This window comes from Copidosoma floridanum, unplaced genomic scaffold (genome assembly GCF_036245765.1).
Source record: "Copidosoma floridanum isolate Cflo_tuat_1 unplaced genomic scaffold, Cflo_Japanese_pri ptg000006l, whole genome shotgun sequence".
In the NCBI taxonomy this organism is placed as follows: Eukaryota; Metazoa; Arthropoda; class Insecta; order Hymenoptera; family Encyrtidae; genus Copidosoma; species Copidosoma floridanum.
Window position 1 is genome coordinate 18,734,598 of NW_028321883.1, and position 26,752 is coordinate 18,761,349.

General features: G+C 36.5%; 3 protein-coding genes across 5 annotated transcripts; 2 read left to right on the forward strand and 1 right to left on the reverse strand.

The window, feature by feature from the left end:
- The first annotated feature begins 1,547 nt into the window (after positions 1–1,547).
- On the forward strand, positions 1,548–15,228 carry LOC106639001 (tyrosine-protein phosphatase non-receptor type 11). Its single transcript, XM_014352428.2, has 12 exons — positions 1,548–2,360; positions 9,637–9,759; positions 9,831–10,025; positions 10,672–10,834; positions 10,920–11,032; positions 11,111–11,391; positions 11,497–11,576; positions 11,648–11,821; positions 11,892–12,068; positions 12,162–12,369; positions 12,544–12,695; positions 12,792–15,228. Exons 1-12 carry the CDS (start codon positions 2,347–2,349, stop codon positions 12,939–12,941), a joined length of 1,830 nt encoding a protein of 609 aa, XP_014207914.1. The 5' UTR covers positions 1,548–2,346; the 3' UTR covers positions 12,942–15,228.
- On the reverse strand, positions 15,081–17,829 carry LOC106639000 (SAP domain-containing ribonucleoprotein). 3 transcript variants are annotated; one of them, XM_089598686.1, is made up of 8 exons: positions 17,067–17,333; positions 16,865–16,958; positions 16,720–16,781; positions 16,396–16,647; positions 16,040–16,186; positions 15,878–15,961; positions 15,646–15,789; positions 15,081–15,569 (listed from the first exon to the last, which is right to left on the reverse strand). In XM_089598686.1, exons 1-8 carry the CDS (start codon positions 17,079–17,081, stop codon positions 15,399–15,401), a joined length of 969 nt encoding a protein of 322 aa, XP_089454812.1. In that variant the 5' UTR covers positions 17,082–17,333; the 3' UTR covers positions 15,081–15,398. The 3 variants fall into 3 exon arrangements, with proteins under 3 accessions (XP_089454812.1, XP_089454811.1, XP_089454813.1); XM_089598685.1 differs by lacking the exon at positions 17,067–17,333 and adding an exon at positions 17,435–17,829 and having other exon boundaries at positions 15,086–15,569; XM_089598687.1 differs by lacking the exons at positions 15,878–15,961; positions 16,040–16,186; positions 17,067–17,333 and adding an exon at positions 17,435–17,822 and having other exon boundaries at positions 15,091–15,569.
- Positions 17,830–23,868: 6,039 nt separating this feature from the next.
- On the forward strand, positions 23,869–26,686 carry LOC106638992 (uncharacterized). The gene is made up of 10 exons (XM_014352414.2): positions 23,869–24,311; positions 24,396–24,488; positions 24,561–24,669; positions 24,737–24,940; positions 25,022–25,168; positions 25,235–25,340; positions 25,429–25,593; positions 25,669–25,883; positions 25,964–26,023; positions 26,098–26,686. The coding sequence occupies exons 1-10, from the start codon at positions 24,229–24,231 to the stop codon at positions 26,443–26,445; spliced, it is 1,530 nt and encodes a 509-aa protein (XP_014207900.2). The 5' UTR covers positions 23,869–24,228; the 3' UTR covers positions 26,446–26,686.
- Positions 26,687–26,752: the final 66 nt, after the last annotated feature.

A 26,752-nucleotide genomic window follows, 5' to 3' on the forward strand; every position in this document is an offset into this window, starting at 1 on the left:
TGATTGACAATTGTTGATGGAGCTATATCCAAACCAACATGCTCTTTTTATTTATAGAACACAATGAACATATACCAGAGAGATGCCGATAAGTGATTTACAGAGTCGATCACGATTGAATTGATAATTTTGTAGTTGTACTCGAGAGGATTTTTCCCTCGAGGCATCATTTACGTATAGGCTTTTTAATTTTATATCCGATGATATAACAGTTGATAGCAACTTATGGAATAACAACAACAAAAAATATCCCTCAAGAGTTTTTATATGCTTGTGTGTGCTCGTAAACGAATAAAATCAAATGGGCAAAAGTAGTAATAAAAGGAGAAAGTTGTCTTATGTTTTAATATCAATATATAGTCTTGATCCAGTATGTAATGAAAATTTTTAAAATAGGGTTTAAATGTCATTCAATTTAGTACCACAAATTCAAAGTTACAGTAGTTTAAAGAAAAGAAAGAAAAAAAATCGGTTTTTTGGTAAATATCCACAGTATATCATGTTTAGCGATCTCCAAAGCTCTTCTTTCAACCGTTGTTACTATTGATCGGAAGTACTAAATCGAACGAATTTTTTTTTAATCGATAGGGATTGACTTCAGCTTTCATCTAAGATCCATCACACTATTTCATGTAATAAAATATCCTTAGGTGTTTGTTGTGCATGATATTTACAATGAAAAATACTAAAAAACAAAAAATTTTTTATTTCCACAAGTGTTGAAGTTGGTTTGGTCTGGCTACTGGATAATCACGTTATATTTGTCTTGAAAAATGAGGAAAACTCATAAATTCCAACTTACCTCCGTCGGGTTACCACAGCGCGCGCTATCCAGCGCCACGATCGAAAAGCACGTGCCGCAGCCCGAGCTCGGTCGGCAAACTTACCACGACCGCGTTCACCGTCCGACCAATGGCAAGCAACAAGCGCCTGTCCCATATCTGCGGAACGCATGCATCACACCGATCACCGATCACCGAAAGAGCACAACTACAGTTGTTTCGATTTTCAGCAAAAAATACGTGCCCTGCCAAAAAAAAACCTGTTCTTTCAAAACCCGAGGTACTTACGATCATTGCAAATGTTAGAAAGGCGTGTGTTCGTCCGATACATTGATCAATGCGAAACACATGTTTCTCCAATCGGTTTCTCTTTCATATTCCGTATACCCTTCGAAATTCAAAGGGGATGATCGGTAAGAACCCCCGCAGCGCGTATAATACATATAATAATTCCAAAGTTCCCCAGCCGGTACTGCAGCTCGACTCCCCTGACTCTGCAAAATCTCCTACTCGCCGCACGGCGGCCTGGCCAGAGATCGGCTCCCTTATTCTTTTAATTCACGTCCAAACGCACCGTAAGAACGCCGTCAATGACGCCACGATACCCCGCAATGTCAAATGCCCGAGTCTCGAAAATGCCCGTCACTACCCCGTCACGACTCGAAACTCGAGTCGACAACTAAATCCCCTTCCCCCTGCACTCCTCCGCATTTATCTTCGACACGACAAAGAGAGAGGAGAGTGTATGGGTGCGTATACTCGTGCCCGACAGCCCGACCCGAGCATCAGCTCCGAGGTTATTGTTGTTGTGCGGTCGAAAATGTCCGCTCGTACTTTTGAGCCGTGGCGGCTTTTCGCTTGACACTTGCTCGCGTGTACACCCGAGGCGCGTCGCGAGAGGCCCAGCAAACCGAGACCCCTACGAGGTAACGTTCACGTCGCCCTCGTTGAGTTGCTGGGCTGGCCGCGCTCGGATAACCTGCCGTTCGGACTCTTGGACGGTGTCCACTGCGTCCGGACAATTTTTTCTTTTCCACTCTCCAGGAGGGGTAGAGAGATCGGAACACGTGCCCGGGAAACGAGATCGGTAATAGTAAGAAAAGGACCGTTGTGGATTTTCATTCGTTTCGGAGTGCTGTCTGTGATACCTAGGCCTTTGTGGGGGAAATAAGAAAAAAAAACGACAACAACTTTGAGTGAAATGGTCCTCTGCTAAAAAGGATTGAAGGAGGAACAGGACCTCGTTCATATAGCACTTGGTTGTTACTCGGGAGATTGGACTGTTTTTTTTTTTTGGTTTTTTTTTTGTTTTTTTCGAAAGTGCAACTTACATTCCTATATATATACGAGTGTGTGGAAGAGACTTTCTGCGCACAGTGCAACAGTCACATTAGGTATGCCTAGTATCTAATCTACTCTCTCGGCTACTTCTAAAAACGGAGCACTGCATACACATATACAACGTATAGATAATTATTGCATAGAAACACACACACGCACAATAAGTGTATGCTTATATAGTATCGGTATTTCGTACGAGGAGAAGCATCAGCAGCCACGCGACATGGGATCTCGCAGGTGAGTGTCCTCTTTGCTTCTCTTCCTCTGTCTATCTGTTTTTTTTTGTGCATTATCTCTCACTCTCTCTCTCACTCTCGTACGCGTGATTGTATGTAGGTAATTTTCTGGGTGCATAAGGATTTTTGAACTATTTTGAAAGGAGTAGCAGGCCCAAGTCGAGCGAAACGCGCCAGTGCGGGGGAAAACAATTTTCGAGCCTATACACAGGGCGTTTGTTGCTGTGGTTCGTGGGTTGAATTTTAATTTGTCAAAATGACCTCGAAATTTAAAAGGTGTCGAGTACAATGGGTCGAGCTGATTCGGGTGTGTCTCTTGGTGCAGGGATATTTCCTCAATGCGATCGTCAAGTTTGATCGGTTTGATTTATTGGGCCTTTGTAAGAAAAAAAAAATGTATATTTAATAAAGTAGCCGTGAAATAATACAATGTACGGTTGCACAAAAAAATCATCCCGTCATCGTTGATTGTTTTTATATATTGGGATACCGTGTATTAAAAGTCAAGTCACATTGTTATGAAAAGACATGAGCCTTAAAAGGTGGAGTGAAAAATTTAAACACGAGCTGTTGAATATTACGATCAGCTAGTAAAAATTTTTTTTTTCATTGGAATTTTTTTTTTTTTTTTTTTTTTTTTTTTTAATTGCGTATGCTTTATTTTTGTATGATAGAAATAACAATGGATACATTTTTTTTGAATTTCATTGATAACAATCTCTACAACGTTACACTATTTTTATCAGATTCGAGTTTCCAACATTTGTTTCAACCGTCACTTTTACAGAAATAAAAAAAATGAAAAATGCCAAGTCGATAAGACTAATGTAGTATTGTTATCTGGGTTTTATAATGAAAATAAGCGTCAATTATCATTGGCTTACTCATCATGTCACGTCCTCTCGTTAATTACATTGTGCTTCCCTCTTTTTACCATTTTTATTTCATAGATTTTAATTATCACTCCTACGATGTTATTCAGATTTATGTCGATACTTTTTTTTTTGTTAAGTGCATCTTTCCATAGGCGGCGAGTATAATTAATAATATTGTATGCTCATCAAAATTATTCATATTTTCGTATCTTCTTACTTTATTAAAGTATTTGAGGAAAATTCCACAATCTTGGAAAACCAGATGCATTTAAACATGATAATTGAAACAATCGTCCAATGCAATTAAAATGGCAATTAGAGCGGCTGAAAATGCAAATTGTTATTTTTTATTAACACCTCGGAAATTCTACACCTATATACTTTGCGGACGTTCACAGCTAACGAAAAAAAAAAAAAAAAAAAAAAAATTAAACGAATTCCGGGTAAAATACGGAGCGACACGCATTCTCAAAATTCACCGACGCTCCGAACAATGCATTAACACAATTACCTGCTCCCTCGTTAGCTATATACACGCGCACGCATGCTCGTTTTGTAAATTTCGAGTGCCAAAGCATCTAGATGATAAAAATATGCTCGCGCGACAAGCAAAGTTATCAAGACGAAGGACGATTTCCGTAATTGGCCAAAACCAACGTGTCACCAAAAAACGAATACAATAGTCCACGGGTGCTGATTTCCACTAGGCTCGTGTATTATATTCAAGTATTATCTCCCTCGTAACGAAGTTTAAAACAGATAAGTATAAACGCACAATTCGCTTTCTCGGGGCGAGCTGTGGTAATTCACGGAGCTCGGCCAACGCCGACGGTAGGGGATTTATTGTTTTTCCCTCGTGTTTAACAACCAAATATGATTATTTATTATTTTCCTCCCTGCATAACATACTTGCGCTTTTTGCCGTTGTAGCGCGTGAATTTTCCATCTCGAAGGTGAAAAGTAAAAGCGAGAGTCGACTCGTGTCTCCGGTGCGTGCGCTCGCGCGTCTGACTGCAACACGCACTCTTTCTACTTATTAGGTATGCGTATACGTGTATATACTTTCTCTATTTTGCGCGCATCGGTGATTATTGTGTCTTGCTTTCCCATCGCTTCCCCTCCTTCTCTGTCTTGGCTTTTAATTGTCATTTGCGTAATCGGCAAGAAACCGTCCCTCAAAATCACCAAAGTCCCTGTTATGAAACAAGGTTGTAAAATGTCTAATTTACAGGGATGTTTAGTAAAAATTGGGGAAACCACAAATAGAACAATTGTTTTATGGATTCTCATACATGAATATTACAGTGTTTTTGCTTCATAGATTTTTTATTAGTTTCTACTAACAATACAATTTTTAGGAAAAAAATTATTTCTCTTGCATTTAAGTGTAATTTAATTTTATACATGACTTTTGATGTACTTTAATCCTTTTTTTTCAAAATGGTATTGCATTGTTTCTTCTAGAAATATTTTTTCTTAATTACTACGTAATAAGTAGAACTTGATATAATCTAAATATTGCATTGCTCTTTTAGGAAAAAAATACTGTTTCTAAAAAAGTGTATCCATGCCTAATTCTGAACATTTAGATGATTTAGTTTTCATTTATTGTTATCCTGCTGTGGTTTTTTTTCTTAGATACCAACGAAAACTCTTTTTTCGAGCAATTGAGAAAAATCTTATTGTAAAAATGACTTTTTTTTATTTTTTTAGTTAATCGAAGATACGCTAAAATTATGATAGATTTCATGGCCTGCCTCTGTGACACGTTATTATGTTCGATTTCGTTGAACGACATATATTCATTTCAATGCACACAAAGCAGCAGAAATACAACAATTGTTTTATCATCGTCAAAATCGTAAAACTGTGGAAAAAAAATCACATAGAAGAACAAACGACGCGCAAAAAAAAAAAAAAAAAAAAAAAATAGTGACTCAGACAGCCCCTCAAGGCCCGTAGCCAATTTTCCTTGGATGATACTTGCATTACATGAAAACATAAGCGTCATCTGGAAATTAATTTTCATTCCATCGTGCGTAAAACCCATCGGCCTTCTTGCAACGCGGCTGAAATGTTACGCACGTAGTCTCTTATTGTTGTTATTTAATTATTATTTTTATATTCCAAAAGTCCCACGCAACAGATAGCAGATATCAGGTAATCGTCGTTTCACGAGAAGGACGGAGAACACAACAACGAAGTGACTCAATTTTTTCCCGAAATACCTATATTTTACACGGAGGGTGTCGCATTGTTTTTTTTTTTTATTTTACAGCCTGACTCACTCCACGTGCAAATATTTTACAGCAAAAAGATATCCAAAAACTCGTTGTCACCGAGAAAATAAAATAAAAGGAGCTATACGACAGTAACACTTGCGCGAGACAACCTTATAATATTTACGTAAATACGTAACGACGCAGCGCACGTGTGTATATGTATGGATACTCGCGAGCAGCCCATCATCCACTCTTTCCTTCCGCGATACACGTAACGCTCTCCATCTCCTCACTTGGACAATCATAATGAAAAAAAAAAAAAAAAAAAATCATTCGCAGAGTCGCAACTGTATGAAAAAAAAAAAAAAAACCCCAACACACGTATCCAAGGTACACACTTGGCGCACGTCACGCATCACCTCCACCTCCAGCATCGCCACCTCCTACTTTTCTCTGCAGCTCTCGCGCCACCTCCTTCGGTTTTGCTCTTCGCAGCAGCCCACAGTACCACATTAGCGTCCCCCGCGCGTACTGCTTTTGCGCTGCTCACTCAACGCGTGCACGTATACATATATATATATATATATACACGCAAAATCACTATCCGCAACCCCCAAAGATGGGCACAGTGTGACTATTTGTGCCAAACTGCGGATAGAAGAAGAAAAAAAAAAAAAAGAAACCCTATAACTCAAGTAAGGGCGTTTGAAACTTTGAAGCATTTGTGCCATGTGCGCGTGTATGGTGTCGCAGCCCATCATAGGTCGGGGCGGTGGTGGATGCGCCCTTCTCCATGCACCCATTGAGGCAACCGACGGAGGTTGCCAGTAATATTATACGCTCGCTCGTGTGGGTGCAACATCATCGATCGGCGCGTCCGCGAAGCGGATCAGACGAGGTAATTCAAATTACGGGGGTTAATTGTTGTTTTTGCTGGGGCTGCATTGGTGCACGCGCGTATAATAGGTACAATACGTTACAAAAAACGCAGCGCGGTCGCTACGGAGATATCAATCGATCAGCGAGGGGGACGTCGTATAAAGTGCAGCGCCTCCCTCCTTTTTTTTTTTTTTTTTTTTTTTTCGGTGCGCTTGCTTTTTATTTTTTATTTTTGTTTTCTTTGCAGCTGCTAACTGAACGCGCGAGCTACACCTACACCGATGTTTGTCCAGATTTTATTTTTAGCGACTGCGACTTTTCTCTCTCTCTCGCTTTTTTCAACGCGCGCGTGTGCACATATAGGGACCCGTCGTTCTTGACCTTCATGTACATTATGCGTACACGTACGTAGGATGAGGTAATCGGAACCACACAGAGCCGCTGCTCCATTTTTTTTTTCTCCCCCGTTCTCTTCTGATCCTACTGATGATCCGTGCCACAAGTGCAGAAAAAAAAGACGTGGGTGACATGAAATTCAAAATATGAATACGTGCGACGACGAACTTTTGTGTATGTACATATATGCGTGGGTGAGAAAAAAAAGAGGGGCAAAGAGAAGTCGGAGGGGGACGTTTTTCTCGAGAGAAGCGTACAACTCCCTGTCGTCCAACGGCGAGACTACATCCTCCGCGAGTGACTGATCTAAAAATTGAAAGATAAAGATAAAAAAAGGAAAATAGGTCGCCTCGGGGCTCCTTTTTTTTGCCGTGGGTGCGGCACGCGTGGCCGTAACAACAATTGAACGAGCCAGACGCGAGAGGATGCCTACACATCATTATACGCGATCGCTCAATGTCGCGAATGTACTGTACGTACGCACGCGCGTGCGCGCTAATCCCCAAAGGACTCTCTTCTTCTTCTTCTTCTTCTTCTTCTTCTTCTGGTGCTTTATAATTTACCGATTGCTAAATTTCCATGTGCGTATAATTATATACGTGTCAGTGGTAGGAGTTTCTGTCATCCATCTGACGAATATTACTATATTACTGTCGAACGCGTCCTTTTCACAGAGTAAATGTACGAAAAAAGGACTCATGAATGCGCCCGTAGGGAGGAGGTATCTTTGTTTTTGTGACTTTTGTCTTCATATTTATGTGCTTTCGAGATGACGCGACGTAGTTTTTTTTTTGTTTGTTCCTTCGATCCCGCGTGAGTGGAGGATAATAGGAGTTTCCTTGGAGGCGATTGCGAAACGAAAAAACAGTTTAAGAGACGGTCGGTGAGGATAATTTATTCGTGGCTTTCGTGTGTAGTAGCGAGCGCAAGTATTGGAGTGAAAAAATAAAAATAAATGCAGTGCTGGCACGAGGGATTTTTTAAGGGCGGGAGGGGGGGGGGGTGTTTTCGGGGTCCAGAAGTGATGGATTCGAGGGCTTTTATTCCACTTTTGGAGTACGATCGTCGCTTGGAGTGTTTGGTGTATTTATCGGAGCAAGACTCGGATCATCACAGAGTTTTCTTAATTTATGCAGAAATAACAAATAGGTTCAAAGGGTTGTAACTGGGGCGGCTTAGAAAAAATTCCTGCTCTTAAATGTTTACAAAGTACATGATCGAACGTGTTTGATGTACCTAAAAATTAAATGAAGATGAAATTTATATATATTTTTTTTTTTTTTATGTATTTTTGGTACATTTCTTTAAAAGACAAACGAATGTACTTGGCTGAAATTTTCTCGCGATTCCGAGATTACGACCTCGTTTAATTGAATAATAAAAACGTTTTGCTCGAGTTTTTTTTTATATGTGTAAGTTGATGTTTACAAAAATAACTTTTTTTTTTTTTTCATGATAATAAAAACTCACAAAACCAATATGATTCCCTTTTACACTGAAGCTAGAAACGATAACAAAATTTCCAATACGTAAATCGAATTTTGTGATACACTTTTTTCGAGCCTTTCAAAGTCTTTCAAGTGTAACGAATCTAGATAAAATTTTTTAAACCTTTTTTCAAATTTAGGAATAAAAAAAAAGTACAAGGGAATTTTTTTCCAATTCCACAGTTGTTGTCAAGTAAAATATACACGAATTTGTAATCAATTTCAGTTTTAAATATTTTCCTTCAAACTGGACAGAAAACCTGAAAGTATTTTCGTCACTCTAAACTTGATAAAAATTTATCGTAAAAAGCTTGGAAAAGTGTATTTTACTAGACATTTTAATTTAGTGTTGAACTCCTGGATGGATCTACAAGTGAAAAACAAAAAATTGGTGACAGCAATGCGTATGCAGCGAAAGCCAATCGATTTTTGTTTTATTTTTTTATTTTTTTTTTTCAAGTGCGGTTCAACGCAATTTTTTCATTGTTGAGATGAGTACTTTACTACTAAAATGGTTATTTATTACAATTATTATTTTTTTAATAGCCAACAGCCTTTATTTTTCAGGATATTTACGAGTTAGACTTAATCCTCTTTTATGTAGTTCATTTCATAGTACTGTCCTTTTCTAATCACGACCAATCGTTCTCAAAATGCCCAGTTTAAACAAGATTGCTTTGAATTTTTCTTTTTTTTCGTATTTTTCTCGTCCTCAAAATTATTTTAGTTATTATTTCATTAATAAATTGATAGACTCATTGATGGTACATTAAAAATGTTTAATGTATATGTTTTCAACATACTAGTACTCCTAGCAACTCATCAAAAAGGCGTGAAAAATGTGTGTTCATTCGATATGACTTACAGTCCAACGAAACTTTAATACACAAGGCACGGCTGTTACCCTTTTTATCATAGTAACAAATAAATATAGTTACGAGATACATCATAATGCTGATTCTTTCAGATTAACTTGGGTATTAATGTCTTTAATGTACGTCAATCCGAAATAAGAAAATATGGAGCAATCATGTCCAAGCAGTAACTATTTGTGAAAATTTCTATTCGAATTAATTGTTTATTATTATTTACTTGAATAATAAAAATAACGTGTAACTTGTTCTTCGAGTAACACTTCGCTTCTTCTTTCGTGACCCTCTGACGGCCAGTGATTGTTGATTTTGCAGCTGCCATTTCCCACATCGAGTTTTAGGCGATTGAATACATCTTTGTCCACCGAAAATGTACTTTTTTGTCTTGTACAGCACAGAAAAGCGCGCGTTTGTACATACATGTGATAAAGTCAAGAGAGAGAAAGAGATAAATTTTTCCAATTATACGCATAATAAAAAGGGCTTCGTGCCTTTTTTTTTTCATCCAACAACCCTGACCTACTCGCAATATTTGTTTTCACGCAGATGGTTTCATCCGAACATCACGGGCTTGGAAGCAGAACGGCTCCTAATGGAACGGGGCTACGACAGTTCGTTCCTAGCGAGGCCTAGTACGTCAAACCCCGGGGACTTTACGCTATCGGTCAGGTCAGTATACCATCCGTGTGGTGTTGTAGTTTCGTTGTGAATACATTTATGCTTGTGTTTTCCAAAAACAGACGCAATGGCGAAGTGACGCACATCAAGATACAGAACTCGGGTGATTTTTACGATCTTTATGGAGGCGAGAAGTTTGCCACTTTGTCAGAACTCGTGCAATATTACATGGAAAACGGTGGACAGTTGCGCGAAAAAAACGGCGACTCGATTGAACTCAAGTATCCGCTCAACTGCGCCGATCCTACGACTGAGAGGTTCGTGTGTATATTTTTTTTATTTTTATTGAGCACAATGGGATGTAGTGCTTGTTGTTGTTGTTGTTGTTTCTGATTCTTGATGTATTGTGTGAGACGTTTAATATATATTTTGGAGTATCGCGACATCGCGTCGAGTGTGAACGGTACCCTCGAGATTCGAGCCTTCTTGAGTGGTATTCTTGAGAAAATTGGCACTGGGCATTGTTCTCGTCTTCGAGGTAAAAGTACTTAACAATACCGTTCGAGTTATCAAACGATTTTCAGCAAAAACGTTTTTTATCGGTCGAGAAAATTAAATTTTTTTACATATCAAATAAAGTATTTGTTTTTGCACATTTACGACTACGCGTACACCAAAAATTGTATTGTATAGTAAAACAATGTGCTTTCTCGATTATTTAAAAAAATTTTTTTTTTCACTAGTAAGCTTAAGGATGTATCCTTATAGCACACAACGTTCAACAGAAAAGAAGATTGTAGGAAAAATGGTAAAAACGTATAACGAACCACGTTATTTTGAAGAGAAAAGCTTCGAGTGTCATTTTTAAGAGCCATATTAAATTTATTGAAAAGAGGAAGGAAAAAAAAAAAAAAATAAAATAAAAAAAAATATTCATCAACATGTTGTGCATACGATCCACAGGTGGTTTCACGGCCACTTGTCGGCCAAAGAGGCAGAAAGACTGATGGTCGAGCGAGGAAAGAACGGCTCGTTTCTCGTACGCGAGTCCCAAAGCAAACCCGGCGACTTTGTCCTCTCGGTACGCACGGACGATCGGGTCACCCACGTAATGATCAGATCTCAGGTACCGTACCCATACATCATATCTCCTGTATGAACGAAAAGGGAAAAAGATAAGGATTTATTTTGATTCATCCATATTTTTACAGGACAACCGATACGACGTCGGAGGGGGCAACAAATTCGACAGTCTGAGCGACCTGATCGAGCACTACAAGAAAAACCCGATGGTCGAGACGAGCGGTAGCGTCGTGCATCTACGGTAACGACAACAAAAACATCCACCAGCCTTCCCCCGTTTATTATTCCCGTTGCACTGTAAACTTAAAAAAATTCGCAGGCAGCCCTTCAACGCGACGCGAATAAGCGCGAGCGGCATCGAGAGCCGGGTCCGCCAACTGCACAAGGAAAACGGTTGCTCGAACGGCTGGTTGAGTCGCAGCAACGGCGCCAGCAGCCTCGCCGACGACGAGGACTCTGGTCGGGGCAACAAAGGCAAGGCCGGCTTCTGGGAGGAGTTCGAGTCGTTGCAGCAACTCGAGTGCCGGCACCTGTTCTCGCGCAAGGAGGGCCTCAGGCCCGAGAATCGCGCCAAGAACCGATACAAGAACATCCTGCCCTGTGAGTCTCTCACCGATTTTCTTTTTTTTTTTTTTTTTTTCTTTTTTTTTTTTCCTATACATTTTTTTGTCGTTTGCTCACTCCTTTTTTGCTTCTCCCCGCCAGTCGACCACACGCGCGTCAAGTTGAAAGATGTCGATCCGAACTTGCCCGGCTCCGATTACATAAACGCCAACTACATCAAAGTGAGCACTTTTACCCTCTTTATTTTTTCGTCATTGTTATATGCATACTAAAACCCAATGAAAACGCACAGAACGAGGAGGATTCGGGATCGACTGTGAGCAGCGCTGACAGTGGACTGTTTAACAAGTGCTACATAGCGACGCAGGGCTGCCTGCCGAACACTATTGCCGATTTCTGGCACATGGTCTACCAGGAGAACACGCGGGTCATCGTTATGACCACCAAGGAAATGGAACGGGGAAAAGTAAGGGGTTACGATAATTCTTTTTTCTTCTTACGTCTTGTACAACAATACAGATGTTTGGTACTTGCAGAACAAGTGCGCCCGGTACTGGCCCGAGGAGGGAGAAGTCAGCGAGTACGGCAACGAGTGGAAAGTCAGGGCGTTGAGCCGCACGTCGACGGCCGACTACACGCTCAGGGAGTTTTTGCTCCAGGGCACGAGGCCGGCGTTCATGGAGCCACGGCGGATCTACCATTACCACTTTCAGGTAACTTTTATACCCATGTGTCATTGGTTGGGTTTGATTTCGTTACGACAAAAATATACGAGCAACCGCGTGATGTTACGTGTCCCCGTATAGGCGTGGCCGGATCACGGAGTGCCGTCGGATCCAGGCTGTGTTTTGAACTTTTTGCACGACGTCAACGCGAGACAAGAATCGATCACTGGAAACGGATTACCCGCGCAGGGATCGGTTGGGCCGATCCTCGTGCACTGCAGCGCAGGGATCGGTAGGACCGGCACGTTCATCGTCATCGACATGATCCTCGACCAGATCAAGAGACACGGTCAGTATACCACGTAATTATTGCGTCCGTACACGAATGGGAATCGAATCCAACTACCGATTCAACGATTCCAAAAGATAATAATACGCTCTTGGGTGTCAGTTTGGCCTTAAATAATCAGATTCAAGATCGATTGGGCCCATAAGTGGATGATTGTATATTTTTCCTCTCCAGGATTGGATTGCGAAATCGACATTCAAAGGACCATCCAGAGGGTGCGCTCGCAGCGATCGGGGATGGTACAGACGGAGGCGCAGTACAAATTCGTGTACCTGGCCGTGCTGCATTACATCGAGACCGTGTCCCAAAGAATGCAAGCCGAACAGGTAAACTTGCGTTTATAAAAGCGTATTATTTCTCCATACAAGAGGGTTTTTGTTGCAAAGTATACGTTTTTTTCCCCCCGATCGGTTGTTCCACAGAAGTCGCTGCAACTCGGCAGGGAGTACACGAACATCCGGTACAAGAGCGAGGGTATAAGCGAGACGCCGGCCGTGACGCCCAACCCGGCGACCGTTTCCACGGCGAGTTTCACCCTATTGGCGTCCGGCAGTGGTCTTAGGCCGAAGTAAGGAAGAAAAAAAAACAAAAAAAAAAAAAAAAAAACAGGAGAGTCAAATTTTGAATCTCGCTCGGCAGGATAACGGAGATTATGAACATTGATATGGATACTGGATGTCTTTGTATGCGCGCGAGTACGTGTCGTCGATGATCCCATGCTGTACTTTGTTTATCTATGATTATATCTGTAGGAATACGTAGCTCGGAGCTGGTGCGCTTTTGTTTGTTGGGCCTATTTTCGATGAGGAACCTAATCTGTGTAAATTATAGGCATATTGATGGTTGAAAAAAATTAATAAGTAAAGTGATTTAATGCCACAATTGGATAAATGGTTCTAACTTACACACTCGATGAGCCTAAATGGGATGGATCGATAAACACGTGATATATGTATACATGTACGCATGTTCCCTGATTTACCTTTTTTTTATTTTTTTTTATTTTTTTAAGTTTACGCGCAATTTTTTTGCGTCCCGAAACGAGATTTCAGGTACTTGATTGTGACTAGAAAAAAAGACACAAAATCTTGAATAAAAGATGCCTTTTTTTGTTTAAGCATATGTATAAATACGTGTAAATGTGAGCGACGTGGAGAGTCTCGAGCTATTGATTTGATTTATAAAGAGCGAACGTTTCAAGCTTCGATATCGTCGCAAAATTAAACGATAGTCTTCCCTAGTTAGAAAATTCCATTGAGAACGTTGAGGAACAAAAAAAAAAAAAACATTTTTAACACGAGTTTTGTATCTTCTCTCGGGCTTACGCCAAAATTGTTCAATAAGATATGAAAAAAAAACTTGATTATTATTCTCACTTGATGATTAACATTGTAATTGTGCATGAATTAAATGCAATCGATGATACATAAAAATAAATCTTACCCAAATCATTTTTACTCGAGTGACTACTTTGATTAGAAGCTTTTTTCAAATCTTTCACCTTTTATCCAAGAATTTTAATCTATATTGAACCACACGTGTATGAAATAAACATTAATTTTTCAACAATTTCCTATGATATATGGAAAGTCAGATACCTATTAGTGCGTAAAATAAAAAACTAAATCAGTTTTCAGTAAAATATTCTACCAAGGGTTGATCCTGCATGTGGTCGCATAGTGTATACTATTGAAGTTTTAAATCAAAGAAAAAAGTACATCTATCCTAGAAAATTTATAGATGGAATAAAGCTGTAGGTATGCATAATTAATTGTTAAGTGAAGATTGAGCTAGAATCCAGAACATTGCACTTTTTGACGTGTGTACGTAAATATAACATAAATATTGGGTAGTTGCACACTATAATAATGACACACAACAATTGGTGCAATGAGCCTTTCGAAAGCTGTGAAGATTGTGCATAGCACACACGTTCGTGGCGTGGAGAATCAAAAGTAACAAGTTAAGAAAAGAATATAAATAAATTTACTGAGAATATATATATATAAATCTACGTATGAAGTATAGTCGATTTGCTCTTTCTATATTGGGAAAGTTATTAAGGGGATATCTGTATATTATATGCATCGCCCGAAGTAAATACGGGCGAACGATCGCGTTGATCGTTACATATATATATACGAGGAATGAAAATTTTGACAAAGCCAAAAATGTACAATTTACTTACGATACTTGCAAAGTAATGGGAATAAGAAATTTCGAAGGGAAAAACACGAGTGCTGTTTTAAAATCTTGAAAAATTCACGTTATGGAATCAGTTGCGGTTCTTCACTTGAAAATGTTCCATTAAAATTTTTAACGTTGATCGGTAAAACAACTTGAGATTTCTAATTCTATGCAAATAAGTAATTAAATTAGAGCTTGACAAATTTTTCAAGGTCTTAAAAATGATTTCGCACAAATGAGCGTAAATGTATGACAAAAAGTGATAAATATGTATGTATATTGTATGCATAAAAATAATGAAAAATGTGTTATTAGGTTGACGATATTTTTACAAATACCTACTTCATAGAGATTTTTAGTTGTGTTTTGGAACTCGAGAGATATTTCTGTTCACTTTTGTATTCCAATATGGATAAAAAGAAAACAAAATAATTGCGTTGTTATATAATTTTGTAGGAAATATTGTAACGTTCAGAGGTCTAATTTGTTAATTTATCATTTGTACTCTAATCTGCTTTTACACCTTTTTTTGATAAATATTACGATGGATTATTGTTTGCCGATTAGCTGAGATTTTAATAAAAGTTTATTATTGTACTTTGAAGCTCTGACAGAACAAGAATTATTTGCTGATGAAATAAAAACGTCTTATGAGTTTTTTTATTGAAAAAAGCTTTCTTTACAAATTATATTTTGTACTTAAATTTATGTACCTTTTTTGGTCAAGTTACATAAAAAATGTTAAATATTTACACATTTTGACATCAATTTATTGGAAAAAAATGAACAACTTAAAAAATATGCTTTAGTCTATAATTACTGATTTAGCATATCACGGCATATCATTTGACAAGTTTGACTTTCGTAGAGGATTCTTTCTCCATTGGCTTAGTATCTCCAAATCTAGCTTTACGTTGCTCTTTTTTAGCTTCCATCTCTGCTTTATCCAAAAGACTGGACACATTCGTACCAAATCTTTCTGCTCTTTTTTTAAGCAACTCGTAACTTGCTGGCTGGAATAATTAAAATTTAAAAATAATATTTTCAACACCCATCTTTTTATGTACGTGATTTAAGTAAAATTCTTACCACTGGAGTATTTTTAATTGAAGCTGCAGATTTACTAGTGTTGTTACTATTTTTGGTACCTGTATTGAAACGTGCAGCACGAGCTTCCTTCTTTGAAGTATCTGACAGAGGAACACCAAATTTCTTGGCTCTCATTTCCAATCTCTGAAAAAGTAAAATTGTTATGAAAATATTTTTTTTTTTGCAGGCAAAACATGACGCAGTTTATTTAGAAATATTTTGAAATCTATACCTCAGCACTAGATAGCTCAGACAGTTTAATGACTTTTTTATCAGAGTCTTTTTTCTCGTCCTTGGCGTCATTGTTCGCTTTTGTCTAAAATTAGAAGTTTGTCAATTAATTATACTTCTCAACGCAATAAATTGAAAAATGGTTAAATTTTCATGAGTTTACCACTGTAGTAGTTTTAATTGTTTTAATTAGAGATTCATTATTATTATCAGTTCCATTACTTGTAGCATTAAATCTTGCAGCACGTAATTCTCTCTTGGCAGCTTCTGTCAATGGCATACCAAACTTCTTTGCCCTCATTGCCAATCGCTGATAATATGATAATATTAATTCAATTTTTATGATGAAAGGATTAAAGCATTCAACTATAAAACTGAATTCGTGATTTTTTTGTCAGTAATTGACAAAACTACTACAGTGGCAAGGTAGTTTTCAATACATTGTCTAACTTTCATGGATTACGAGCTTATGAGTACATTAAAACTACTCTACTTGCTAGGGGTAAAAAAAGAAATTACCTCATTGTTAGAATTTGATAATTTAATAACTTTTTTTTCAGCCTCCTCGGATGGCTTGTCATTCTTTTCTTCTTCCTCTTTGCTTTGACCATTATCAACCTTAACGTCTTCAATCTTATTAGTTCTATTGAGAACAATTTTTTTGGCAGGAGTCTTATTGTCATCATCAGCTGCCTTTCGTTTTATAGCTACAACTTCCGCAGAAAGTGAGTCAGGTTTAGCGTTCAGTTCCTCAGTCTCTAATTCTTCATCCTATGATGTATAAAATATAATGAATACAGGTTACACATCTTAATTCCAAGTACGTTAGGACTTTCCACTTACCTCAAGTACTGCATCTTCATCAATGATTTCATCTGCAGCTTCATCCAATGATAATGATGTATCTTACAACAAAATGTTTAATGTTAAATGTTATGTTTGATAATGTAAGGAGTTAAACAGTTTATTAGTCACCCAAGATATTTACCGTGAATAGCCAGTTGTAAACGCTCAACCAACTCAATTTTGTTGCCTGTAGTAGGCAGACCTCTCTGCTTCAATTCAGCCTTTAAATCTGCTACCTATGAAAATAAATGTCCATCAATTTAGTGTCAATCTCAAGTATTTCTGAAGGAGTAAGTAAAAAAAGGTAAAATTAAGGTTTTCCTCTTGGTAAACAAATAACGTACATTGCCTTTGTTCATTATCAACAAAGTGCTTGATCTACTACAAAATCTCCAAAGAATCAATGTTTCAACAAAATCAATACACCAGCAACAACCAACGGAAATTACACAAGACTATTTTAATGATCGCACAAACGTCTATTAATACACCATAAGAACCGAAATGATGGGAAATGCGTCAATACAACTATAAGTAGTAGAACGAGGTTGCTCTAATGCTCTATGCACGTAGTTTGGTACCTCTACTGTGAATTCGATCGTCGAGACGCCGCCGCCTCTTAAATTTTAGGTTAAGTCATTCACACGCACCTGCATTTCGAGGTGTAAAAATACCAACTAAATAGAATACAATAACAAATGTGTGCACTCACCTTCATCTTGGCGAGTTCGGTTATTCCCTTTTCAAATGACGAGTCTGCCATTCCTTATTTATTATTCGATTCCTTTTCACAAAAACAAACCGTCAGCACAACTCGATTGTCTCGTAACACTTGTAAACCGAAGGGGAAAACAAAAACACACAGCTGCACGAGAACAAAGCCGCTTGCGTTTCCGCGTAGTCTTTGTATGAATACTATGAATGCATTAATAAATAACGCAAGGAATGGTTTACTTAACAGGTGGACGAAGAAAACGCAAGATCACTTATATGGTATAAAAGTACCTACAAATAACAAGTCGAGCCGATCTAGACGAAAGGGCTTCTTTTTATCCAAAATCGATAAGGGCCGACAAGAGCTCACCTGATTGGCTGATGCATCAAGCATATGTAATACGTACACGATTTATACACGCGTAATAACACAATTTATGTTTAATTTTTTTTAATGACATTAATATACACGCGATGGTTGCTGATGAAAGTAAATAACTTGCGAATTTTTTTTTTTTTTTTTTTTTTCAACGATTTAATATAAAATAACTAATAAAAGTTGCGTATGTTTGAGACTCCACTTTTTGGAGATGAAGGTTTGGTTGTTGGTAGGGTAAATCACTGTAGTCATCATATACTTAATTAAGTTTGGCGAGTTTACAAATTTTACGAAGCGTTATATTAACATAAATAAAATGAAGTCGGATAAAGGGAATTAGAGAATCCTGAAGCAAAAAATTAATGGACGTATTTCAAACAACGCAACACGTCACGTAATCTAATCCAAATTTTCGTTTCAAACTGTACATAAAACTAATTATTAACACTAACTATATTTTTTTATGACTTAACATTAAAGTTGGAACATGTTGCGTTACGCTTGACAAACTTTCGTCACGTCATTTGAAAAAAATAGCGCTCGCATACCTACAGGTACAGAAAACCCAAATCGCGTCGTGTGTGACGCACGAATCTCCTATGCGACGTGTCCGTCCCAGTGCTCTCGCCTGCGGCAGAAAACCGAAGACGTGACCGTCACAGTACCGCCACCTGAACTGACGCCCTGCGGCCAGAGTTAATGCGCGCTAAGCGGCAAATTCAAATGTGCTAAAACCAACTAACTAAATACCAAGCTTTTTAACATAATAACTCAGTACCCAAAACCTCTTAAACCAAATAACCCTATAATTCAGATAAATACAACCAAACAATATTTTAAATACACGCTCAACTTATAACTGTATACATAAATCATACTCATCAGATTGCAAAATCTTTAAAATAAAGATCCAAACGACTTGCAACACATAAATATAATGAGAAAAAACTACTAAATAACCCAGGGAGCTTAATATCTAATTAATTTATTGATAAAAATATAAAATATAACTACGACGCGTATCCCTATATGACCCAAGGCACTTCATGGTAAGTTTATTACCTAATCAAATATAAATTAAAAGCCCAAGCGCCTATCACCAGATGACCCGGGGCGCTTGCTGGCCACTTTTTTTAAAATTTTACTGAGCGCCTATTACCAGATGACTCAGGGCGCTTACTAGCCAGTTTATTAACTAATTAAATATAAATTAAAAGCCCAAGCGCCTATCACCAGATGACCCGGGGCGCTTGCTGTCCACTTTTTTTAAAATTTTACTGAGCGCCTATCACCAGATGCCCTCAAATACTTGCTTTCCAGTTTTCAAACCGTCGGATTAATAATTATCGAGACAAGTGCTTGTTAAGAAACGAAAAGAATTTAATTTTTGGCCCTGATGGTATTAATAAATGGCTTAGAAATTAACAACAAGCTGTATAACGTCCTTAGTTACTTGATATAAGTTCCATTCTATTTTTTGTTAACTCAAAAATGCTAGCATTTGGATCGTTTGGATCTTTATTTTAAAGATTTTGCAATCTGATGAGTATGATTTATGTATACAGTTATAAGTTGAGCGTGTATTTAAAATATTGTTTGGTTGTATTTATCTGAATTATAGGGTTATTTGGTTTAAGAGGTTTTGGGTACTGAGTTATTATGTTAAAAAGCTTGGTATTTAGTTAGTTGGTTTTAGCACATTTGAATTTGCCGCTTAGCGCGCATTAACTCTGGCCGCAGGGCGTCAGTTCAGGTGGCGGTACTGTGACGGCCACGTCTTCGGTTTTCTGCCGCAGGCGAGAGCACTGGTCCGTCCGTCTGCTGGTTGCGGTATGTGTCATGCGGAAAACATTTACGTAGATGCATCAGCGTTGCAATATTATATGTGTACATGTATCTATACTATCTAATGATCTAATCTATCGATCAATATCAATCCTTTAAGAATTACTATATAAATTCAGCCAAGATATATGATATAATTCGATCGAATGGCGCACAATAATATTTGGTCAGCGTCAGCGGGCTCTATGTATGTGTGTGTGTGTGTACTTAAAGGAGGTCGATTTTCGAATAAAAACGGCTTGTAAACTTGACGCAAATAGCACAGAAAATGTCAAATTATTATTGTCTATTTATCAGATTAGTTGCGGCTGGTTTATAATCAATTACACGGCTCTACTGTGAGTTGTAATAATTATTTTGATCAGCGCCATCTAGCGGTTTTCATTTTTTCGCCAAAAGTGGCCTCTAAAATTCTGAAACCGAGCATAAGAGCTTAGAGCCATTTAATCAATTATAAACCAGCCGCAACTCATGATAAAGCTATAAAATGAAAAAATAACGATACATGTGTTTTTGGCGGCAAGTTAATAATCTATTTTCTACCAAAAATCGACCTTCCATGTATTTATACTTTTGAAGATAAATTTTCGAGCATAAGATAGATTGTTAACTTGCCGCCAAAAACACATGTATCGTTATTTTTTCATTTTATAGCTTTATCATGAGTTGCGGCTGGTTTATAATTGATTAAATGGCTCTAAGCTCTTATGCTCGGTTTCAGAATTTTAGAGGCCACTTTTGGCGAAAAAATAAAAACCGCTAGATGGCGCTGATCCAAATAACTATTACTATACTTACAGTAGAGACACTTTGTTAACTATAAACTAGCCGCAACTGATCTTATAGATAGACAATAAAAAGTTGACGTATTCTATGCTATCTGCGGCAAGCTTACAATTTATCTTTGAGCCAAAAATCGACATGTAAAAGTATAAATATTCTACTTATCTTATGTGGCTTATAAAATCAACCATATTCACAAACTTACAATACCTTAAGCTTTTTACCATTAACTTATGGAAGCACGGCCCTTTAACGTTATAATTTAAACAAACAGTTTACTTATATGATATGTATTGTGTTACAGAAATCTTGAATAACAATCAAATAAATACATGAATTTATCAGTCTAAGAGAGATGACAGAAGAAAAAAGGCCTAATGAAGAGTTCCAGTCACACGAAGAGTCTCCTAAGAATGGAGCATTGGATCTCACATAATCAGAGAATGTTGGGTTCTTTGTTTATTTATAAGACTTAAAATTTACTTATCTGTAATAAATGTATTTTTTATTTAGTAAGATCCAATGCTCCATTCTTAAGAGACTCTTCCTGTGACTGTGCTTCTTTTTTAGGCCTTTTTTCTTCAGTTGTCTCTTTTGGACTGATTAATTTATGCATATATTTGATTGTAATTCAAAATTTCTGTAACACAAATTTTTATTGAAACAAGGAAAAACCAAATTTAAAAGGAGCAAATGCATATTTACAGTATCAACTGTTATGATTAAAAGTTATAAAACTTAAACAATTGCTTTATTCAAACGTATTATCAAGATTTATGTTTCACTTTGTTCGTTGGTAAATCTTATTAGATCACGAATTTCTCTAATATTCTTATATTTATGATGCTAGTTGAGACTTTGACCTTGAGTGTTATCAAACTTTGTTATTGTAATATTAAAACCTCACAACATGAATGTGTGATACATTGCACTGTATATATGTGTGATACATTGCACATAAATAATATTGAAAGTTTTTTAATCCAACATAGACCATTACATTATTTTTGAGGATTAATCAAAATGAGTTTATCATATAAAACAACTTATTAACTTTCAGCTTCTGCAGACTGTTAGTCAATAAGATTTAAGAGCTGCTTGTACAATCGTCATTAATTATTTGTTAAATGTAAAACAAATAAAGTTCTATATTTCGTTAACAAATTTCACGTATGTGCTTGATCGTTACTGAAGATTTCAGTGACACAATACATATCATATGCTTAAGTTAACTGTTGATTTAAACTATAAAGTCAAAGGGCTGTACTGCCTTTGCTTTCATGAGTCAATGATGTAAAGCTTAAGGTATTGTAATTTTTTTCCTGTGGTCGATTTTATAGGCCATTTAAGATAAGTAGAATATTTATACTTTTACATGTCGATTTTTTGCTCAAAGATACTTAAATTGTAAGCTTGCCGCAGATAGCATAGAATACGTCAACTTTTTAGTGTCTATCTACAAGATCAGTTGCGGCTAGTTTATAGTTAACAAAGTATCTCTACTGGGAGCATAGTAATAGTTATTTGGATCAGCGCTATCTAGCGGTTTTCATTTTTTCGCCAAAAGTGGCCTCTAAAATTCTGAAACCGAGCATAAGAGCTTAGAGCCATTTAATCAATTATAAACCAGCCGCAACTCATGATAAAGCTATAAAATGAAAAAATAACGATACATGTGTTTTTGGCGGCAAGTTAATAATCTATTTTCTACCAAAAATCGACCTTCCATGTATTTATACTTTTGAAGATAAATTTTCGAGCATAAGATAGATTGTTAACTTGCCGCCAAAAACACATGTATCGTTATTTTTTCATTTTATAGCTTTATCATGAGTTGCGGCTGGTTTATAATTGACTAAATGGCTCTAAGCTCTTATGCTCGGTTTCAGAATTTTAGAGGCCACTTTTGGCGAAAAAATAAAAACCGCTAGATGGCGCTGATCCAAATAACTATTACTATACTTACAGTAGAGACACTTTGTTAACTATAAACTAGCCGCAACTAATTTGATATATAGAAAATAATAAATTTCAATTTTCTGTGTTATTTGCGGCAAGTTTATAAATTACTTTTTACCCAAAAATCGATCTCCAAAATCATAAATATTCTACTTAACTTACATGGCTTAAGAAATCGACCATAGTTACAAAACTATAATATTTTAGACCTTTTACCTTTAACTTTTTAAGCATTGACAACATTTAAGTAGAATAATAAAAATAAAGTTTTTTTTAATATTTCTTGCTATTGACGGACTATTGTATAGCTAATAAAAATTCTAGAAGAAGCAGAACAGGTAAAATTTAATATTAAGTATCTTTCGTTATCATATAAATAATGTCCAAGTATCCTACTAAACATTGACTGAAACTCTTCATTAGGCCTTTTTTCTTCTGTCATCTCTCTTAGACTGATAAATTCACGTATTTATTTGATTGTTATTCAAGATTTCTGTAACACAATACGTATCATATAAGTAAACTGTTTATTTAAATTATAACGTTAAAGGGCCGTGCTTCCATAAGTTAATGGTAAAAAGCTTAAGGTATTGTAAGTTTGTGAATATGGTTGATTTTATAAGCCACATAAGATAAGTAGAATATTTATACTTTTACATGTCGATTTTTGGCTCAAAGATAAATTGTAAGCTTGCCGCAGATAGCATAGAATACGTCAACTTTTTATTGTCTATCTATAAGATCAGTTGCGGCTAGTTTATAGTCAACAAAGTGTCTCTACTGTAAGTATAGTAATAGTTATTTGGATCAGCGCCATCTAGCGGTTTTTATTTTTTCGCCAAAAGTGGCCTCTAAAATTCTGAAACCGAGCATAAGAGCTTAGAGCCATTTAGTCAATTATAAACCAGCCGCAACTCATGATAAAGCTATAAAATGAAAAAATAACGATACATGTGTTTTTGGCGGCAAGTTAACAATCTATCTTATGCTCGAAAATTTATCTTCAAAAGTATAAATACATGGAAGGTCGATTTTTGGTAGAAAATAGATTATTAACTTGCCGCCAAAAACACATGTATCGTTATTTTTTCATTTTATAGCTTTATCATGAGTTGCGGCTGGTTTATAATTGATTAAATGGCTCTAAGCTCTTATGCTCGGTTTCAGAATTTTAGAGGCCACTTTTGGCGAAAAAATGAAAACCGCTAGATGGCGCTGATCAAAATAATTATTACAACTCACAGTAGAGCCGTGTAATTGATTATAAACCAGCCGCAACTAATTTGATAAATAGACAATAATAAGTTGACATTTTCTGTGCTATTTGCGTCAAGTTTACAAGCCGTTTTTATTCGAAAATCGACCTCCTTTAAGTACACACACAAGCACAGATATAATATAATTCAACACCAGAGAGGAGTAGAGTATAGTATAGTCTACTGTGTGCCAGTGCTCTCGAGTCGACTACTACTCATCAACTCATCAACTGTGTGCTGAATAATTTTCTATCACTCTCGCGCTCTCATTGATGATAAATATTTCGCAATTAGTATTCGTTTCTTATGTTTTATGTGTTGCGTCAACATATTTTTTCATTCCCTTCGTGTTTACTAAACCTTTTTTTCACTTACTTGTTTCAGTTTGTGGGCGAGAAAAATTAAAGTGTTGAATAATAAATAATAGTTTATATTAATTATGAAAAATATCGAACCAATGAAGGTTGTGTTTTTTAAACTACGGGTTGTAGAAATTGCTTTGACAAGGTTATGAGGACGATTTGATTGAAAATTATTTAGAAGAGTAAAGTGACGGCTCAACAACCAGTAATGAAGCTCTTTTTATTGTTTATCAGTGCATTCTACATTTTCCACTTGTTCGACAGTGCCTCCAGTGATACTTTTATTGAAGAGTTTGTTGATCTTTCAGTTTCTTACTTGACATAACAAGTGCTTTAAATGTTGTATTTTGCTCCAACTTTTACTGTTATTTGCAGGGAAAAAGAGGTTGTTGATCCAAACTCGTTGTTCTACAGCCGTCAGAAGAAAAAAGTAGTCATACCTGAAAAGTATGAGTCCAGTAATGAATTGTAAGTATTTTGTCATCTTTATTTTCAAATTTTATCAATTAACAATTTTTTTCACACCAACAATTTTTCCAGAGAAATAAGATATGAAAGCAATGAATATTACACCTACTGTAACGATAGATCTTATGAAGTCTTTGCAAGACGTCTCATTAATATACTACTTAAAAATGCTAGATTAAAGGTATAATTCTATGCTGTACAAATCAAACATGCCCTATCACAGAAAATGTAATGAACTGTTTGTTTAGGTTCATGATGACAATGTCACTGGAAGTGTCAACATTGAAGCAAATTTACAACAGTTGGAAATATTAAAGGGCTTTGGAGAAGGAAAGATTTCCATAAGACAACTTGATAGTATTATAGGTGATGTTATAAGGCAACCTCCAGTTGATTTGTTGAACGAGTTCTTTAGTTACACTGATATGTTATGTTTCTATCTCTACGAACGTGTACGTTTAATGGCCCCCAATGTGTTATCAAATATAAATTTTGAAACAACTCAGATTAATGTATAAAATTTATTGTTTCAGAGAAAAACATTTGTATCCCTACTTGTTTCTATGATTATCATTCCAATCATAGTAAAAGGAACTAGGACTAAGTTAGGGATTATTACTTTGCTGTTTTCAGTTATAACTATAATAAGTTTTGTTATGACTTGGATGCAGCTCTTACAGGTAAAGGGGAAAAATACCAACAAAAAATGTCAAACATTTCTTTACATTTTTATATTTTTTTAAAAGGATGCTGAAATAAAACTAGCAGCTCAGAGACACATGTATTACAAGATGCCTGACGAATGTGCAACCCAAGATCTTGGCTTCATAGCATCATTCAAGTTGTTCTGGGGTACAAATAACTAATTTTTTACACAAAAAACTTATCACACTGTGAAGTGCATCGTAATCACGGTCCCAAAAATGTTAACGTTTTCTAGGCATTGGTAAAGGTGACTGCTTGAAGTATTATGAAGCAATCATGAATGATCCTATGTTGGAAGTCACACCAGTACATGCCTTCATTCACATGTGTTGCAAATCGATTTCCTATCCACTATTGCATTTCGGCAAAGAGTTTTCCCACTTTATTGATGCCATTTCTGGTAAATATACAACAACTGCTATGATTTATTCTGCTTTGCTTTCAAATTATCTACTTACCTTAATTTAATTTTCAGATTCTTTACCTTGGTGGATACAACCTATAGCAAAACCCTTGATATTCTTTCTGACACTTTTACTTGTATATAGCTTAACATTTATCATTGTTGGAGGAAAATTCGGAGTTAGAATAGGGCCGTTGTTCCATTTTTACATTCACGGAAGAGAATGGGGGCAATCGTCAATTGACTACAACACCAGCATTCGGCAGCCCATCGAAATTTTGCAATCAGTATGTCATTTTTCGTTAGAAAAAATAATGAAAGGTCGCCAAAATACAGATTTCACCTTTGAATATTCTCATTTTTTTAGGAAACTAGAGAAATAGAAAATATTACACAGACTGAGGTTCAAACGAATCGTGGGTCAATGGTAGGGTAAAAATTGTTTTTCTAACTAACTAACCTACTATATTGTGTACTGTAAAAAAACTATAATTTTTTCAGGAAACTTGTGAAGTAATGAGTGTAACACAAGTTCAAACTCAAACAGTCTCAAATGTGCCAGTGAAAAAGGAATCTCCAAAAACGGAAGAAGAATCAACTCAAATCAAAGAAATCGAGCATGTAGAATCGGAGTCTCAGGAGGGAAGCAGCGGCAGCAATAGCGATGAATTCTTAGACGATAACGAGTACGAGAAAATATCGAAGAAACTAGTCGAGAGTGAAATGAACAGGACCAGAATTGAAGTTCTCGAGGGTGAAAGTGCGCCAAAGGAACAAATACAAAAAGACAAGAGTAGAACGCCGATAAAAAAATCGTTAGAAATCGGCAGTGGCGACAGTTATTTCTAAGCTTTATAAGAAATTTATCGAAAAAAGGATGAATTTTTACGGTATTTTTATAATTAAGGAAACCGACGTTTTCACGGCATCCACGTATCATATATTTTCAGTAAAATTTTTTTACAAATCAGCCAGAAAAAGTATACTTTACGAAACTTTTTCGCTAAATCGATTTTTATCTCACTTCCGTACTTACGGACAATTAAAATTAAAAAAAAAAAAAAAAAAAAAAAAAAGAAAATACACATTTAAATATTATGTATACCATTCGATTGTAAATAGTTATCTCCGAGTATGCGAGTGCATTATAATGTGA

What these genes read in the sequence shown, in the direction of transcription:
- LOC106639001 (XM_014352428.2), top strand. An exon ending in TCTACCATTACCACTTTCAG is followed by an intron (nt 12,069 to 12,161) that starts GTAACTTTTATA and finishes GTCCCCGTATAG; the next exon opens with GCGTGGCCGGATCACGGAGT. An exon ending in CGACCAGATCAAGAGACACG is followed by an intron (nt 12,370 to 12,543) that starts GTCAGTATACCA and finishes TTTCCTCTCCAG; the next exon opens with GATTGGATTGCGAAATCGAC.
- LOC106638992 (XM_014352414.2), top strand. Translation starts at nt 24,229, where the DNA reads ATGAAGCTCTTTTTATTGTTTATCAGTGCATTCTACATTTTCCACTTG. An exon ending in AGTGATACTTTTATTGAAGA is followed by an intron (nt 24,312 to 24,395) that starts GTTTGTTGATCT and finishes TGTTATTTGCAG; the next exon opens with GGAAAAAGAGGTTGTTGATC. An exon ending in CCATCGAAATTTTGCAATCA is followed by an intron (nt 25,884 to 25,963) that starts GTATGTCATTTT and finishes TCATTTTTTTAG; the next exon opens with GAAACTAGAGAAATAGAAAA.
- LOC106639000 (XM_089598685.1), bottom strand. Translation starts at nt 17,485, where the DNA reads ATGGCAGACTCGTCATTTGAAAAGGGAATAACCGAACTCGCCAAGATG. An exon ending in TATCAAATTCTAACAATGAG is followed by an intron (nt 16,187 to 16,395) that starts GTAATTTCTTTT and finishes TCATATTATCAG; the next exon opens with CGATTGGCAATGAGGGCAAA. An exon ending in CAATTAAAAATACTCCAGTG is followed by an intron (nt 15,570 to 15,645) that starts GTAAGAATTTTA and finishes TAATTATTCCAG; the next exon opens with CCAGCAAGTTACGAGTTGCT.